At 38.7% G+C, this 19,772-nt stretch overlaps 1 protein-coding gene across 1 annotated transcript in view; it reads right to left on the reverse strand.

The window, feature by feature from the left end:
- LOC148506338 (small ribosomal subunit protein RACK1-like) overlaps positions 1-19,772 on the reverse strand; it is a 54,500-nt gene that overhangs the window by 3,096 nt on the left and 31,632 nt on the right. Inside the window, exons 5-6 of the mRNA XM_088446881.1 lie at positions 790-979; positions 61-169 (exon numbers count right to left, since the gene is read on the reverse strand). Of these exons, the coding sequence (XP_088303007.1) occupies positions 61-169; positions 790-979 (299 nt within the window). The remainder of the gene's footprint in view (positions 1-60; positions 170-789; positions 980-19,772) is intronic.

The raw sequence follows: 19,772 nt of genomic DNA on the forward strand, positions 1-19,772 counted from the left end.
TACTGCTGTATAATGACATTCATCCATACACTTGTGTGCATGCAGACCCTGTACTCTCACCTGCACCGTGTCATCCCAGCCTCCGGAGATAAAGCTTTCCTCACTGCCGGGGTGGAAGGTCAGTCCGAAGACACGTGAGCGGTGCCCGTCCATCACAGACAGGGAAGGGCTGCGGGACAGACCATGCTCATTATTATAACATAAATGGTGGAAGGGTAGTGTAAGCAACGTGACGATGGGTGTATTATATTATACAGATTGCTAGCGATTAGCTCACAGCCAGAGTGCTATGTATGCATATACTGTATAGTACAGACTGACATATATAAAGAAAGGGGTTTGATGTATTTTGCAGACATCATGTCGACACTGATAAAATGTTGACATAATTTGAATGTTGCCAAAACATCCCAGGTTCCTGGTAAGTCTAGCAGTGACTTATCAGGTTCAGCAGTGCCAGTCGGCGGTGGCTTCCGGCAGTAAGCAATACTAGCCCCGCACTGCTGCTACCCCTTCGGACCTTGCTCCTATTGTAGATACGTTACTATCTCACAACATGTCCCTCAACTTATCAAACTATCTCTCCTCAGTGATGGAACGTGATCACATGACGCAGCTGTTACTGAAGTTCCACACAATGTGGTCTTCACTGGTGACATTGACCAGTCACGTGACCACACGTGGACGTACCACAAACAATCATTGGCTGATTTATTCACCTGTTCACATATCGTGTACATTGCGGGGATGAAGCTTAGCTATAATGGCAGGAGAGGGGGGGAAACAGACCTGGGCTGGCAGACGTTCACGCATGTCATGTTCTTGGTGTCGTACACAAGGATATCGTGACTGGATCCTGCAGTGAGGAAGTGGCTGCCGGACGGGCTGAAGGTCACTGCCAGGATCTGTCTGTCTTCTCGCAGGTAGCGGACGCAGCTCTGAGTGGACAAGTGCCAGAACTTCGCCTGGCCGCCGGCGTCTGATGGAACAATGACATGAGACAGAAGTGAGGGAGAAGGGTGGAGGTGACGAGAGAAAGAAGGGATGCAAAGTAAAGAGGAAACGGGCCTGTGATGTCCATATAAAGTCAGCTGAGACAGAGGGAGGAGGAGCCATTACTAGATAAAAGGAGGAGCCATTACTAGATAGGAGGAAGAGCCAGTACTAGATAGGAGGAGAAGCAATTACTAGATAGGAGGAAGAGCCATTACTAGATAAGAAGAAGAGTCATTACTAGATAAGAAGAGTCATTACTAGATAGGAGGAGCCATTACTAGATAAGGAGGAGGAGCCATTACTAGATAAGAAGAAGAGTCATTACTAGATAAGAGGAGGAGCCATTACTAGATAAGGAGGAGGAGCCATTACTAGATAAGAAGAAGAGTCATTACTAGATAAGAGGAGGAGTCATTACTAGATAAGAAGAGTCATTACTAGACAAGAGGAGGAGCCATTACTAGATAGGAGGAAGAGCCATTACTAGATAAGAAGAAGAGTCATTACTAGATAAGAGGAGGAGCCATTACTAGATAAAAAGAAGTCATTACTAGATAAGAAGAAGAGTCATTACTAGATAAGAGGAGGAGCCATTACTAGATAAGAGGAGGAGGAACCATTACTAGATAAGAAGAAGAGTCATTACTAGATAAGAGGAGGAGCCATTACTAGATAAGAAGAGTCATTACTAGATAGGAGGAGGAGCCATTACTAGATAGGAGGAGGAGCCATTACTAGATAAGAAGAGTCATTACTAGATAAGAGGAGGAGCCATTACTAGATAAGAAGAAGAGTCATTACTAGATAGGAGGAGGAGCCATTACTAGATAGGAGGAAGAGCCATTACTAGATAAGAAGAAGAGTAATTACTAGATAAGAGGAGGAGTCATTACTAGATAGGAGGAGGAACCATTACTAGATAAGGAGGAGGAGCCATTACTAGATAAGAAGAGTCATTACTAGATAAGAGGAGGAGTCATTACTAGATAGGAGGAAGAGCCATTACTAGATAAGAAGAGTAATTACTAGATAAGAGGAGGAGTCATTACTAGATAGGAGGAGGAACCATTACTAGATAAGGAGGAGGAGCCATTACTAGATAAGAAGAGTCATTACTAGATAAGAAGAGTCATTACTAGATAAAAGGAGGAGTCATTACTAGATAAGAGTCATTACTAGATAAGAAGAAGAGTCATTACTAGATAGGAGGAGGAGCCATTACTAGATAGGAGGAAGAGCCATTACTAGATAAGAAGAAGAGTAATTACTAGATAAGAGGAGGAGTCATTACTAGATAGGAGGAGGAACCATTACTAGATAAGGAGGAGGAGCCATTACTAGATAAGAAGAGTCATTACTAGATAAGAAGAGTCATTACTAGATAAGAGGAGGAGTCATTACTAGATAAGAAGAGTCATTACTAGATAAGAGGAGGAGTCATTACTAGATAAGAAGAGTCATTACTAGATAAGAAGAGTCATTACTAGACAAGAGGAGGAGCCATTACTAGATAAGAAGAAGAGTCATTACTAGATAAGAGGAGGAGTTATTACTAGATAAGAAGAGTCATTACTAGACAAGAGGAGCCATTACTAGATAAGAAGAAGAGTCATTACTAGATAAGAGGAGGAGCCATTACTCGATAAGAAGAAGAGTCATTACTAGATAAGAGGAGGAGCCATTACTAGATAAGAAGAAGTCATTACTAGATAAGAGGAGGAGCCATTACTAGATAAGAAGAAGAGTAATTACTAGATAAGAGGAGGAGCCATTACTAGAAAAGAGGAGGAGGAACCATTACTAGATAAGAAGAAGAGTCATTACCAGTTAAGAAGAAGTCATTACTAGATAAGAGGAGGAGCCATTACTAGATAAGAAGAGTCATTACTAGATAAGAGGAGGAGCCATTACTAGATAGGAGGAGGAGCCATTACTAGATAAGAAGAGTACTAGATAAGAGGAGGAGTCATTACTAGATAGGAGGAGGAGCCATTACTAGATAAGAAGAGTCATTACTAGATAAGAGGAGGAGCCAGTACTAGATAAGAAGAGTCATTACTAAATAAGAGGAGGAGCCATTACTAGATAAGAAGTCATTACTAGATAAGAGGAGGAGCCATTACTAGATAAGAAGAAGAGTCATTACTAGACAAGAGGAGGAGCCATTACTAGATAAGAAGAAGAGTCATTACTAGATAGGAGGAGCCATTACTAGATAGGAGGAAGAGCCATTACTAGATAAGAAGAAGAGTCATTACTAGATAAGAGGAGGAGCCATTACTAGATAAGAAGAGTCATTACTAGATAGGAGGAGGAGCCATTACTAGATAAGAGGAGGAGTCATTACTAGATAAGAAGAAGAGTCATTACTAGATAAGAGGAGGAGCCATTACTAGATAAGAAGAGGAGTCATTACTAGATAAGAGGAGGAGCCATTACTAGATAAGAAGAAGAGTCATTACTAAATAGGAGGAACCATTACTAGATAAGAAGAGTCATTACTAGATAAGAGGAGGAGCCATTACTAGATAAGAAGAGTCATTACTAGATAAGAGGAGGAGCCATTACTAGATAAGAAGAGTCATTACTAGATAGGAGGAGGAGTCATTACTAGATAGGAGGAGGAGCCATTACTAGATAAGAAGAGTCATTACTAGATAAGAGGAGGAGCCATTACTAGATAAGAGGAGGAGCCAGTACTAGATAAGAAGAGTCATTACTAGATAAGGAGGAGCCATTACTAGATAAGAAGAGTCATTACTAGACAAGAGGAGGAGCCATTACTAGATAAGAAGAAGAGTCATTACTAGATAAAAGGAGGAGCCATTACTAGATAGGAGGAAGAGCCAGTACTAGATAGGAGGAGAAGCAATTACTAGATAGGAGGAAGAGCCATTACTAGATAAGAAGAAGAGTCATTACTAGATAAGAAGAGTCATTACTAGATAGGAGGAGGAGCCATTACTAGATAAGGAGGAGGAGCCATTACTAGATAAGAAGAAGAGTCATTACTAGATAAGAGGAGGAGCCATTACTAGATAAGGAGGAGGAGCCATTACTAGATAAGAAGAAGAGTCATTACTAGATAAGAGGAGGAGCCATTACTAGATAAGAAGAGTCATTACTAGATAAGAGGAGGAGCCATTACTAGATAGGAGGAGGAGCCATTACTAGATAAGAAGAGTCATTACTAGATAAGAGGAGGAGCCATTACTAGATAAGAAGAAGAGTCATTACTAGATAGGAGGAGGAGCCATTACTAGATAGGAGGAAGAGCCATTACTAGATAAGAAGAAGAGTAATTACTAGATAAGAGGAGGAGTCATTACTAGATAGGAGGAGGAACCATTACTAGATAAGGAGGAGGAGCCATTACTAGATAAGAAGAGTCATTATTAGATAAGAGGAGGAGTCATTACTAGATAGGAGGAAGAGCCATTACTAGATAAGAAGAAGAGTAATTACTAGATAAGAGGAGGAGTCATTACTAGATAGGAGGAGGAACCATTACTAGATAAGGAGGAGGAGCCATTACTAGATAAGAAGAGTCATTACTAGATAAGAAGAGTCATTACTAGATAAGAGGAGGAGTCATTACTAGATAAGAAGAGTCATTACTAGATAAGAAGAAGAGTCATTACTAGATAGGAGGAGGAGCCATTACTAGATAGGAGGAAGAGCCATTACTAGATAAGAAGAAGAGTAATTACTAGATAAGAGGAGGAGTCATTACTAGATAGGAGGAGGAACCATTACTAGATAAGGAGGAGGAGCCATTACTAGATAAGAAGAGTCATTACTAGATAAGAAGAGTCATTACTAGATAAGAGGAGGAGTCATTACTAGATAAGAAGAGTCATTACTAGATAAGAGGAGGAGTCATTACTAGATAAGAAGAGTCATTACTAGATAAGAAGAGTCATTACTAGACAAGAGGAGGAGCCATTACTAGATAAGAAGAAGAGTCATTACTAGATAAGAAGAAGAGTCATTACTAGATAAGAGGAGGAGCCATTACTAGATAAGAGGAGGAGGAACCATTACTAGATAAGAAGAGTCATTACTAGATAAGAGGAGGAGCCATTACTAGATAAGAAGAGTCATTACTAGATAAGAGGAGGAGCCATTACTAGATAGGAGGAGGAGCCATTACTAGATAAGAAGAGTCATTACTAGATAAGAGGAGGAGCCATTACTAGATAAGAAGAAGAGTCATTACTAGATAGGAGGAGGAGCCATTACTAGATAGGAGGAAGAGCCATTACTAGATAAGAAGAAGAGTAATTACTAGATAAGAGGAGGAGTCATTACTAGATAGGAGGAGGAACCATTACTAGATAAGGAGGAGGAGCCATTACTAGATAAGAAGAGTCATTACTAGATAAGAGGAGGAGTCATTACTAGATAGGAGGAAGAGCCATTACTAGATAAGAAGAAGAGTAATTACTAGATAAGAGGAGGAGTCATTACTAGATAGGAGGAACCATTACTAGATAAGGAGGAGGAGCCATTACTAGATAAGAAGAGTCATTACTAGATAAGAAGAGTCATTACTTGATAAGAGGAGGAGTCATTACTAGATAGGAGGAGGAGCCATTACTAGATAGGAGGAAGAGCCATTACTAGATAAGAAGAAGAGTAATTACTAGATAAGAGGAGGAGTCATTACTAGATAGGAGGAGGAACCATTACTAGATAAGGAGGAGGAGCCATTACTAGATAAGAAGAGTCATTACTAGATAAGAAGAGTCATTACTAGATAAGAGGAGGAGTCATTACTAGATAGGAGGAGGAGCCATTACTAGATAGGAGGAAGAGCCATTACTAGATAAGAAGAAGAGTAATTACTAGATAAGAGGAGGAGTCATTACTAGATAGGAGGAGGAACCATTACTAGATAAGGAGGAGGAGCCATTACTAGATAAGAAGAGTCATTACTAGATAAGAAGAGTCATTACTAGATAAGAAGAGTCATTACTAGATAAGAGGAGGAGTCATTACTAGACAAGAGGAGGAGCCATTACTAGATAGGAGGAGCCATTACTAGATAGGAGGAAGAGACATTACTAGATAAGAAGAAGAGTCATTACTAGATAAGAGGAGGAGCCATTACTAGATAAAAAGAAGTCATTACTAGATAAGAGGAGGAGCCATTACTAGATAAGAGGAGGAGGAACCATTACTAGATAAGAAGAAGAGTCATTACCAGATAAGAAGAAGAGTCATTACTAGATAAGAGGAGGAGCCATTACTAGATAAGAAGAGTCATTACTAGATAAGAGGAGGAGCCATTACTAGATAGGAGGAGGAGCCATTACTAGATAAGAAGAGTCATTACTAGATAAGAGGAGGAGCCATTACTAGATAAGAAGAAGAGTCATTACTAGATAGGAGGAGGAGCCAGTACTAGATAAGGAGGAGCCAGTACTAGATAAGAAGAGTCATTACTAGATAAGAGGAGGAGCCATTACTAGATAAGAAGAAGAGTCATTACTAGACAAGAGGAGGAGCTATTACTAGATAAGAAGAAGAGTCATTACTAGACAAGAGGAGGAGCCATTACTAGATAAGAAGAAGAGTCATTACTAGATAGGAGGAGGAGCCATTACTAGATAGGAGGAAGAGCCATTACTAGATAAGAAGAAGAGTAATTACTAGATAAGAGGAGGAGTCATTACTAGATAGGAGGAGGAACCATTACTAGATAAGGAGGAGGAGCCATTACTAGATAAGAAGAGTCATTACTAGATAAGAGGAGGAGTCATTACTAGATAGGAGGAAGAGCCATTACTAGAAAAGAAGAAGAGTAATTACTAGATAAGAGGAGGAGTCATTACTAGATAGGAGGAGGAACCATTACTAGATAAGGAGGAGGAGCCATTACTAGATAAGAAGAGTCATTACTAGATAAGAAGAGTCATTACTTGATAAGAGGAGGAGTCATTACTAGATAAGAAGAGTCATTACTAGATAAGAAGAAGAGTCATTACTAGATAGGAGGAGGAGCCATTACTAGATAGGAGGAAGAGCCATTACTAGATAAGAAGAAGAGTAATTACTAGATAAGAGGAGGAGTCATTACTAGATAGGAGGAGGAACCATTACTAGATAAGGAGGAGGAGCCATTACTAGATAAGAAGAGTCATTACTAGATAAGAAGAGTCATTACTAGATAAGAGGAGGAGTCATTACTAGATAGGAGGAGGAGCCATTACTAGATAGGAGGAAGAGCCATTACTAGATAAGAAGAAGAGTAATTACTAGATAAGAGGAGGAGTCATTACTAGATAGGAGGAGGAACCATTACTAGATAAGGAGGAGGAGCCATTACTAGATAAGAAGAGTCATTACTAGATAAGAGTCATTACTAGATAAGAGGAGGAGTCATTACTAGATAAGAAGAGTCATTACTAGATAAGAGGAGGAGTCATTACTAGATAAGAAGAGTCATTACTAGACAAGAGGAGGAGCCATTACTAGATAGGAGGAGCCATTACTAGATAGGAGGAAGAGACATTACTAGATAAGAAGAAGAGTCATTACTAGATAAGAGGAGGAGCCATTACTAGATAAAAAGAAGTCATTACTAGATAAGAGGAGGAGCCATTACTAGATAAGAGGAGGAGGAACCATTACTAGATAAGAAGAAGAGTCATTACCAGATAAGAAGAAGAGTCATTACTAGATAAGAGGAGGAGCCATTACTAGATAAGAAGAGTCATTACTAGATAAGAGGAGGAGCCATTACTAGATAGGAGGAGGAGCCATTACTAGATAAGAAGAGTCATTACTAGATAAGAGGAGGAGCCATTACTAGATAAGAAGAAGAGTCATTACTAGATAGGAGGAGGAGCCAGTACTAGATAAGGAGGAGCCAGTACTAGATAAGAAGAGTCATTACTAGATAAGAGGAGGAGCCATTACTAGATAAGAAGAAGAGTCATTACTAGACAAGAGGAGGAGCTATTACTAGATAAGAAGAAGAGTCATTACTAGACAAGAGGAGGAGCCATTACTAGATAAGAAGAAGAGTCATTACTAGATAGGAGGAGGAGCCATTACTAGATAGGAGGAAGAGCCATTACTAGATAAGAAGAAGAGTCATTACTAGATAAGAGGAGGAGCCATTACTAGATAAGAAGAGTCATTACTAGATAGGAGGAGGAGCCATTACTAGATAAGGAGGAGGAGCCATTACTAGATAAGAAGAAGAGTCATTACTAGATAAGAGGAGGAGTCATTACTAGATAAGAGGAGGAGTTATTACTAGATAAGAAGAGTCATTACTAGACAAGAGGAGCCATTACTAGATAAGAAGAAGAGTCATTACTAGATAAGAGGAGGAGCCATTACTAGATAAGAAGAAGAGTCATTACTAGATAAGAGGAGGAGCCATTACTAGATAAGAAGAAGTCATTACTAGATAAGAGGAGGAGTCATTACTAGATAAGAAGAGTCATTACTAGATAAGAGGAGGAGCCATTACTAGATAAGGAGGAGGAGCCATTACTAGATAAGAAGAAGAGTCATTACTAGATAAGAGGAGGAGTCATTACTAGATAAGAGGAGGAGTTATTACTAGATAAGAAGAGTCATTACTAGACAAGAGGAGCCATTACTAGATAAGAAGAAGAGTCATTACTAGATAAGAGGAGGAGCCATTACTAGATAAGAAGAAGAGTCATTACTAGATAAGAGGAGGAGCCATTACTAGATAAGAAGAAGTCATTACTAGATAAGAGGAGGAGCCATTACTAGATAAGAAGAAGAGTCATTACTAGATAAGAGGAGGAGCCATTACTAGAAAAGAGGAGGAGGAACCATTACTAGATAAGAAGAAGAGTCATTACCAGTTAAGAAGAAGTCATTACTAGATAGGAGGAGCCATTATTAGATAAGAAGAGTCATTACTAGATAAGAGGAGGAGCCATTACTAGATAGGAGGAGGAGCCATTACTAGATAAGAAGAGTCATTACTAGATAAGAGGAGGAGTCATTACTAGATAGGAGGAGGAGCCATTACTAGATAAGAAGAGTCATTACTAGATAAGAGGAGGAGCCATTACTAGATAAGAGGAGGAGCCAGTACTAGATAAGAAGAGTCATTACTAAATAAGAGGAGGAGCCATTACTAGATAAGAAGTCATTACTAGATAAGAGGAGGAGCCATTACTAGATAAGAAGAAGAGTCATTACTAGACAAGAGGAGGAGCCATTACTAGATAAGAAGAAGAGTCATTACTAGATAGGAGGAGGAGCCATTACTAGATAGGAGGAAGAGCCATTACTAGATAAGAAGAAGAGTCATTACTAGATAAGAGGAGGAGCCATTACTAGATAAGAAGAGTCATTACTAGATAGGAGGAGGAGCCATTACTAGATAAGAGGAGGAGTCATTACTAGATAAGAAGAAGAGTCATTACTAGATAAGAGGAGGAGCCATTACTAGATAAGAAGAGGAGTCATTACTAGATAAGAGGAGGAGCCATTACTAGATAAGAAGTAGAGTCATTACTAAATAGGAGGAGCCATTACTAGATAAGAAGTCATTACTAGATAAGAGGAGGAGCCATTACTAGATAAGAAGAAGAGTCATTACTAGATAAGAGGAGGAGCCGTTACTAGATAAGAGGAGGAGGAACCATTACTAGATAAGAAGAGTCATTACTAGATAAGAGGAGGAACCATTACTAGATAAGTCATTACTAGATAAGAGGAGGAGCCATTACTAGATAAGAAGAGTCATTACTAGATAAGAGGAGGAGTCATTACTAGATAGGAGGAGGAGCCATTACTAGATAAGAAGAGTCATTACTAGATAAGGAGGAGGAGCCATTACTAGATAAGGAGGAGGAGCCATTACTAGATAAGAAGAGTCATTACTAGATAAGAGGAGGAGTCATTACTAGATAAGAAGAGTCATTACTAGATAAGAAGAGTCATTACTAGATAAGAGGAGGAGTCATTACTAGATAAGAAGAGTCATTACTAGATAAGAGGAGGAGCCATTACTAGATAAGGAGGAGGAGCCATTACTAGATAAGAAGAAGAGTCATTACTAGATAAGAGGAGGAGTCATTACTAGATAAGAGGAGGAGTTATTACTAGATAAGAAGTCATTACTAGACAAGAGGAGCCATTACTAGATAAGAAGAAGAGTCATTACTAGATAAGAGGAGGAGCCATTACTAGATAAGAAGAAGAGTCATTACTAGATAAGAGGAGGAGCCATTACTAGATAAGAAGAAGTCATTACTAGATAAGAGGAGGAGCCATTACTAGATAAGAAGAAGAGTCATTACTAGATAAGAGGAGGAGCCATTACTAGAAAAGAGGAGGAGGAACCATTACTAGATAAGAAGAAGAGTCATTACCAGTTAAGAAGAAGTCATTACTAGATAAGAGGAGGAGCCATTATTAGATAAGAAGAGTCATTACTAGATAAGAGGAGGAGCCATTACTAGATAGGAGGAGGAGCCATTACTAGATAAGAAGAGTCATTACTAGATAAGAGGAGGAGTCATTACTAGATAGGAGGAGGAGCCATTACTAGATAAGAAGAGTCATTACTAGATAAGAGGAGGAGCCATTACTAGATAAGAGGAGGAGCCAGTACTAGATAAGAAGAGTCATTACTAAATAAGAGGAGGAGCCATTACTAGATAAGAAGTCATTACTAGATAAGAGGAGGAGCCATTACTAGATAAGAAGAAGAGTCATTACTAGACAAGAGGAGGAGCCATTACTAGATAAGAAGAAGAGTCATTACTAGATAGGAGGAGGAGCCATTACTAGATAGGAGGAAGAGCCATTACTAGATAAGAAGAAGAGTCATTACTAGATAAGAGGAGGAGCCATTACTAGATAAGAAGAGTCATTACTAGATAGATAGGAGGAGGAGCCATTACTAGATAAGAGGAGGAGTCATTACTAGATAAGAAGAAGAGTCATTACTAGATAAGAGGAGGAGCCATTACTAGATAAGAAGAGGAGTCATTACTAGATAAGAGGAGGAGCCATTACTAGATAAGAAGAAGAGTCATTACTAAATAGGAGGAGCCATTACTAGATAAGAAGAAGTCATTACTAGATAAGAGGAGGAGCCATTACTAGATAAGAAGAAGAGTCATTACTAGATAAGAGGAGGAGCCGTTACTAGATAAGAGGAGGAGGAACCATTACTAGATAAGAAGAGTCATTACTAGATAAGAGGAGGAACCATTACTAGATAAGTCATTACTAGATAAGAGGAGGAGCCATTACTAGATAAGAAGAGTCATTACTAGATAAGAGGAGGAGTCATTACTAGATAGGAGGAGGAGCCATTACTAGATAAGAAGAGTCATTACTAGACAAGAGGAGGAGCCATTACTAGATAAGAAGAAGAGTCATTACTAGATAAAAGGAGGAGCCATTACTAGATAGGAGGAAGAGCCAGTACTAGATAGGAGGAGAAGCAATTACTAGATAGGAGGAAGAGCCATTACTAGATAAGAAGAAGAGTAATTACTAGATAAGAAGAGTCATTACTAGATAGGAGGAGGAGCCATTACTAGATAAGGAGGAGGAGCCATTACTAGATAAGAGGAGCCATTACTAGATAAGGAGGAGGAGCCATTACTAGATAAGAAGAAGAGTCATTACTAGATAAGAGGAGGAGTCATTACTAGATAAGAAGAGTCATTACTAGACAAGAGGAGGAGCCATTACTAGATAGGAGGAGCCATTACTAGATAGGAGGAAGAGCCATTACTAGATAAGAAGAAGAGTCATTACTAGATAAGAGGAGGAGCCATTACTAGATAAAAAGAAGTCATTACTAGATAAGAAGAGTCATTACTAGATAAGAGGAGGAGCCATTACTAGATTAGAGGAGGAGGAACCATTACTAGATAAGAAGAAGAGTCATTACCAGATAAGAAGAAGAGTCATTACTAGATAAGAGGAGGAGCCATTACTAGATAAGAAGAGTCATTACTAATTAAGAGGAGGAGCCATTACTAGATCGGAGGAGGAGCCATTACTAGATAAGAAGAGTCATTACTAGATAAGAGGAGGAGCCATTACTAGATAAGAAGAGTCATTACTAGATAAGAGGAGGAGCCAGTACTAGATAAGGAGGAGCCAGTACTAGAAAAGAAGAGTCATTACTAGATAAGAGGAGTAGCCATTACTAGATAAGAAGAAGAGTCATTACTAGACAAGAGGAGGAGCTAGTACTAGATAAGAAGAAGAGTCATTACTAGACAAGAGGAGGAGCCATTACTAGATAAGAAGAAGAGTCATTACTAGATAGGAGGAGGAGCCATTACTAGATACGAGGAAGAGCCATTACTAGATAAGAAGAAGAGTCATTACTAGATAAGAGGAGGAGCCATTACTAGATAAGAAGAGTCATTACTAGATAGGAGGAGGAGCCATTACTAGATAAGGAGGAGGAGCCATTACTAGATAAGAAGAGTCATTACTAGATAAGAGGAGGAGTCATTACTAGATAAGAAGAGTCATTACTAGAAAAGAAGAGTCATTACTAGATAAGAGGAGGAGTCATTACTAGATAAGAAGAGTCATTACTAGATAAGAGGAGGAGCCATTACTAGATAAGGAGGAGGAGCCATTACTAGATAAGAAGAAGAGTCATTACTAGATAAGAGGAGGAGTCATTACTAGATAAGAAGAGTCATTACTAGACAAGAGGAGGAGCCATTACTAGATAAGAAGAAGAGTCATTACTAGATAAGAGGAGGAGTTATTACTAGATAAGAAGAGTCATTACTAGACAAGAGGAGCCATTACTAGATAAGAAGAAGAGTCATTACTAGATAAGAGGAGGAGCCATTACTAGATAAGAAGAAGAGTCATTACTAGATTAGAGGAGGAGCCATTACAAGATAAGAAGAGTCATTACTAGATAAGAGGAGGAGCCATTACTAGATAAGAGGAGGAGCCAGTACTAGATAAGAAGAGTCATTACTAAATAAGAGGAGGAGCCATTACTAGATAAGAAGTCATTACTAGATAAGAGGAGGAGCCATTACTAGATAAGAAGAAGAGTCATTACTAGACAAGAGGAGGAGCCATTACTAGATAAGAAGAAGAGTCATTACTAGATAGGAGGAGCCATTACTAGATAGGAGGAAGAGCCATTACTAGATAAGAAGAAGAGTCATTACTAGATAAGAGGAGGAGCCATTACTAGATAAGAAGAAGAGTCATTACTAGATAAGAGGAGGAGCCATTACTAGATAAGGAGGAGGAGCCATTACTAGATAAGAAGAAGAGTCATTACTAGATAAGAGGAGGAGTCATTACTAGATAAGAAGAGTCATTACTAGACAAGAGGAGGAGCCATTACTAGATAGGAGGAAGAGCCATTACTAGATAAGAAGAAGAGTCATTACTAGATAAGAGGAGGAGCCATTACTAGATAAAAAGAAGTCATTACTAGATAAGAGGAGGAGCCATTACTAGATAAGAGGAGGAGGAACCATTACTAGATAAGAAGAAGAGTCATTACTAGATAAGAGGAGGAGCCATTACTAGATAAGAAGAGTCATTACTAGATAAGAGGAGGAGCCATTACTAGATAGGAGGAGGAGCCATTACTAGATAAGAAGAGTCATTACTAGATAAGAGGAGGAGCCATTACTAAATAAGAAGAAGAGTCATTACTAGATAGGAGGAGGAGCCATTACTAGATAGGAGGAAGAGCCATTACTAGATAAGAAGAAGAGTAATTACTAGATAAGAGGAGGAGTCATTACTAGATAGGAGGAGGAACCATTACTAGATAAGGAGGAGGAGCCATTACTAGATAAGAAGAGTCATTACTAGATAAGAGGAGGAGTCATTACTAGATAGGAGGAAGAGCCATTACTAGATAAGAAGAAGAGTAATTACTAGATAAGAGGAGGAGTCATTACTAGATAGGAGGAGGAACCATTACTAGATAAGGAGGAGGAGCCATTACTAGATAAGGAGAGTCATTACTAGATAAGAAGAGTCATTACTAGATAAGAGGAGGAGTCATTACTAGATAAGAAGAGTCATTACTAGATAAGAAGAAGAGTCATTACTAGATAGGAGGAGGAGCCATTACTAGATAGGAGGAAGAGCCATTACTAGATAAGAAGAAGAGTAATTACTAGATAAGAGGAGGAGTCATTACTAGATAGGAGGAGGAACCATTACTAGATAAGGAGGAGGAGCCATTACTAGATAAGAAGAGTCATTACTAGATAAGAAGAGTCATTACTAGATAAGAGGAGGAGTCATTACTAGATAAGAAGAGTCATTACTAGATAAGAGGAGGAGTCATTACTAGATAAGAAGAGTCATTACTAGATAAGAAGAGTCATTACTAGACAAGAGGAGGAGCCATTACTAGATAAGAAGAAGAGTCATTACTAGATAAGAGGAGGAGTTATTACTAGATAAGAAGAGTCATTACTAGACAAGAGGAGCCATTACCAGATAAGAAGAAGAGTCATTACTAGATAAGAGGAGGAGCCATTACTAGATAAGAAGAGTCATTACTAGATAAGAGGAGGAGCCATTACTAGATAAGAAGAAGTCATTACTAGATAAGAGGAGGAGCCATTACTAGATAAGAAGAAGAGTCATTACTAGATAAGAGGAGGAGCCATTACTAGAAAAGAGGAGGAGGAACCATTACTAGATAAGAAGAAGAGTCATTACCAGTTAAGAAGAAGTCATTACTAGATAAGAGGAGGAGCCATTACTAGATAAGAAGAGTCATTACTAGATAAGAGGAGGAGCCATTACTAGATAAGAAGAGTCATTACTAGATAGGAGGAGGAGCCATTACTAGATAAGAAGAGTCATTACTAGATAAGAGGAGGAGCCACTACTAGATAAGAAGAGTCATTACTAAATAAGAGGAGGAGCCATTACTAGATAAGAAGTCATTACTAGATAAGAGGAGGAGCCATTACTAGATTAGAAGAAGAGTCATTACTAGACAAGAGGAGGAGCCATTACTAGATAAGAAGAAGAGTCATTACTAGATAGGAGGAGCCATTACTAGATAGGAGGAAGAGCCATTACTAGATAAGAAGAAGAGTCATTACTAGATAAGAGGAGGAGCCATTACTAGATAAGAAGAGTCATTACTAGATAGGAGGAGGAGCCATTACTAGATAAGAGGAGGAGTCATTACTAGATAAGAAGAAGAGTCATTACTAGATAAGAGGAGGAGCCATTACTAGATAAGAAGAGGAGTCATTACTAGATAAGAGGAGGAGCCATTACTAGATAAGAAGAAGAGTCATTACTAAATAGGAGGAACCATTACTAGATAAGAAGAGTCATTACTAGATAAGAGGAGGAGCCATTACTAGATAAGAAGAGTCATTACTAGATAAGAGGAGGAGCCATTACTAGATAAGAAGAGTCATTACTAGATAGGAGGAGGAGTCATTACTAGATAGGAGGAGCCAATACTAGATAAGAAGAGTCATTACTAGATAAGAGGAGGAGCCATTACTAGATAAGAGGAGGAGCCAGTACTAGATAAGAAGAGTCATTACTAGATAAGGAGGAGCCATTACTAGATAAGAAGAGTCATTACTAGACAAGAGGAGGAGCCATTACTAGATAAGAAGAAGAGTCATTACTAGATAAAAGGAGGAGCCATTACTAGATAGGAGGAAGAGCCAGTACTAGATAGGAGGAGAAGCAATTACTAGATAGGAGGAAGAGCCATTACTAGATAAGAAGAAGAGTCATTACTAGATAAGAAGAGTCATTACTAGATAGGAGGAGGAGCCATTACTAGATAAGGAGGAGGAGCCATTACTAGATAAGAAGAAGAGTCATTACTAGATAAGAGGAGGAGCCATTACTAGATAAGGAGGAGGAGCCATTACTAGATAAGAAGAAGAGTCATTACTAGATAAGAGGAGGAGTCATTACTAGATAAGAAGAGTCATTACTAGACAAGAGGAGGAGCCATTACTAGATAGGAGGAGCCATTACTAGATAGGAGGAAGAGCCATTACTAGATAAGAAGAAGAGTCATTACTAGATAAGAGGAGGAGCCATTACTAGATAAAAAGAAGTCATTACTAGATAAGAGGAGGAGCCATTACTAGATAAGAGGAGGAGGAACCATTACTAGATAAGAAGAAGAGTCATTACCAGATAAGAAGAAGAGTCATTACTAGATAAGAGGAGGAGCCATTACTAGATAAGAAGAGTCATTACTAGATAAGAGGAGGAGCCATTACTAGATAGGAGGAGGAGCCATTACTAGATAAGAAGAGTCATTACTAGATAAGAGGAGGAGCCATTACTAGATAAGAAGAGTCATTACTAGATAAGAGGAGGAGCCAGTACTAGATAAGGAGGAGCCAGTACTAGATAAGAAGAGTCATTACTAGATAAGAGGAGGAGCCATTACTAGATAAGAAGAAGAGTCATTACTAGACAAGAGGAGGAGCTATTACTAGATAAGAAGAAGAGTCATTACTAGACAAGAGGAGGAGCCATTACTAGATAAGAAGAAGAGTCATTACTAGATAGGAGGAGGAGCCATTACTAGATAGGAGGAAGAGCCATTACTAGATAAGAAGAAGAGTCATTACTAGATAAGAGGAGGAGCCATTACTAGATAAGAAGAGTCATTACTAGATAGGAGGAGGAGCCATTACTAGATAAGGAGGAGGAGCCATTACTAGATAAGAAGAGTCATTACTAGATAAGAGGAGGAGTCATTACTAGATAAGAAGAGTCATTACTAGATAAGAAGAGTCATTACTAGATAAGAGGAGGAGTCATTACTAGATAAGAAGAGTCATTACTAGATAAGAGGAGGAGCCATTACTAGATAAGGAGGAGGAGCCATTACTAGATAAGAAGAAGAGTCATTACTAGATAAGAGGAGGAGTCATTACTAGATAAGAGGAGGAGTTATTACTAGATAAGAAGAGTCATTACTAGACAAGAGGAGCCATTACTAGATAAGAAGAAGAGTCATTACTAGATAAGAGGAGGAGCCATTACTAGATAAGAAGAAGAGTCATTACTAGATAAGAGGAGGAGCCATTACTAGATAAGAAGAAGTCATTACTAGATAAGAGGAGGAGCCATTACTAGATAAGAAGAAGAGTCATTACTAGATAAGAGGAGGAGCCATTACTAGAAAAGAGGAGGAGGAACCATTACTAGATAAGAAGAAGAGTCATTACCAGTTAAGAAGAAGTCATTACTAGATAGGAGGAGCCATTATTAGATAAGAAGAGTCATTACTAGATAAGAGGAGGAGCCATTACTAGATAGGAGGAGGAGCCATTACTAGATAAGAAGAGTCATTACTAGATAAGAGGAGGAGTCATTACTAGATAGGAGGAGGAGCCATTACTAGATAAGAAGAGTCATTACTAGATAAGAGGAGGAGCCATTACTAGATAAGAGGAGGAGCCAGTACTAGATAAGAAGAGTCATTACTAAATAAGAGGAGGAGCCATTACTAGATAAGAAGTCATTACTAGATAAGAGGAGGAGCCATTACTAGATAAGAAGAAGAGTCATTACTAGACAAGAGGAGGAGCCATTACTAGATAAGAAGAAGAGTCATTACTAGATAGGAGGAGGAGCCATTACTAGATAGGAGGAAGAGCCATTACTAGATAAGAAGAAGAGTCATTACTAGATAAGAGGAGGAGCCATTACTAGATAAGAAGAGTCATTACTAGATAGGAGGAGGAGCCATTACTAGATAAGAGGAGGAGTCATTACTAGATAAGAAGAAGAGTCATTACTAGATAAGAGGAGGAGCCATTACTAGATAAGAAGAGGAGTCATTACTAGATAAGAGGAGGAGCCATTACTAGATAAGAAGAAGAGTCATTACTAAATAGGAGGAGCCAATACTAGATAAGAAGTCATTACTAGATAAGAGGAGGAGCCATTACTAGATAAGAAGAAGAGTCATTACTAGATAAGAGGAGGAGCCGTTACTAGATAAGAGGAGGAGGAACCATTACTAGATAAGAAGAGTCATTACTAGATAAGAGGAGGAACCATTACTAGATAAGTCATTACTAGATAAGAGGAGGAGCCATTACTAGATAAGAAGAGTCATTACTAGATAAGAGGAGGAGTCATTACTAGATAGGAGGAGGAGCCATTACTAGATAAGAAGAGTCATTACTAGACAAGAGGAGGAGCCATTACTAGATAAGGAGGAGGAGCCATTACTAGATAAGAAGAGTCATTACTAGATAAGAGGAGGAGTCATTACTAGATAAGAAGAGTCATTACTAGATAAGAAGAGTCATTACTAGATAAGAGGAGGAGTCATTACTAGATAAGAAGAGTCATTACTAGATAAGAGGAGGAGCCATTACTAGATAAGGAGGAGGAGCCATTACTAGATAAGAAGAAGAGTCATTACTAGATAAGAGGAGGAGTCATTACTAGATAAGAGGAGGAGTTATTACTAGATAAGAAGAGTCATTACTAGACAAGAGGAGCCATTACTAGATAAGAAGAAGAGTCATTATTAGATAAGAGGAGGAGCCATTACTAGATAAGAAGAAGAGTCATTACTAGATAAGAGGAGGAGCCATTACTAGATAAGAAGAAGTCATTACTAGATAAGAGGAGGAGCCATTACTAGATAAGAAGAAGAGTCATTACTAGATAAGAGGAGGAGCCATTACTAGAAAAGAGGAGGAGGAACCATTACTAGATAAGAAGAAGAGTCATTACCAGTTAAGAAGAAGTCATTACTAGATAAGAGGAGGAGCCATTATTAGATAAGAAGAGTCATTACTAGATAAGAGGAGGAGCCATTACTAGATAGGAGGAGGAGCCATTACTAGATAAGAGGAGGAGTCATTACTAGATAGGAGGAGGAGCCATTACTAGATAAGAAGAGTCATTACTAGATAAGAGGAGGAGCCATTACTAGTTAAGAGGAGGAGCCAGTACTAGATAAGAAGAGTCATTACTAAATAAGAGGAGGAGCCATTACTAGATAAGAAGTCATTACTAGATAAGAGGAGGAGCCATTACTAGATAAGAAGAGTCATTACTAGACAAGAGGAGGAGCCATTACTAGATAAGAAGAAGAGTCATTACTAGATAGGAGGAGGAGCCATTACTAGATAGGAGGAAGAGCCATTACTAGATAAGAAGAAGAGTCATTACTAGATAAGAGGAGGAGCCATTACTAGATAAGAAGAGTCATTACTAGATAGGAGGAGGAGCCATTACTAGATAAGAGGAGGAGTCATTACTAGATAAGAAGAAGAGTCATTACTAGATAAGAGGAGGAGCCATTACTAGATAAGAAGAGGAGTCATTACTAGATAAGAGGAGGAGCCATTACTAGATAAGAAGAGTCATTACTAAATAGGAGGAGCCATTACTAGATAAGAAGAAGTCATTACTAGATAAGAGGAGGAGCCATTACTAGATAAGAAGAAGAGTCATTACTAGATAAGAGGAGGAGCCGTTACTAGATAAGAGGAGGAGGAACCATTACTAGATAAGAAGAGTCATTACTAGATAAGAGGAGGAACCATTACTAGATAAGTCATTACTAGATAAGAGGAGGAGCCATTACTAGATAAGAAGAGTCATTACTAGATAAGAGGAGGAGTCATTACTAGATAGGAGGAGGAGCCATTACTAGATAAGAAGAGTCATTACTAGACAAGAGGAGGAGCCATTACTAGATAAGAAGAAGAGTCATTACTAGATAAAAGGAGGAGCCATTACTAGATAGGAGGAAGAGCCAGTACTAGATA

Source organism: Taudactylus pleione, unplaced genomic scaffold (genome assembly GCF_031769625.1).
Source record: "Taudactylus pleione unplaced genomic scaffold, aTauple2 ptg000407l, whole genome shotgun sequence".
Taxonomy (NCBI): domain Eukaryota; kingdom Metazoa; phylum Chordata; class Amphibia; order Anura; family Myobatrachidae; genus Taudactylus; species Taudactylus pleione.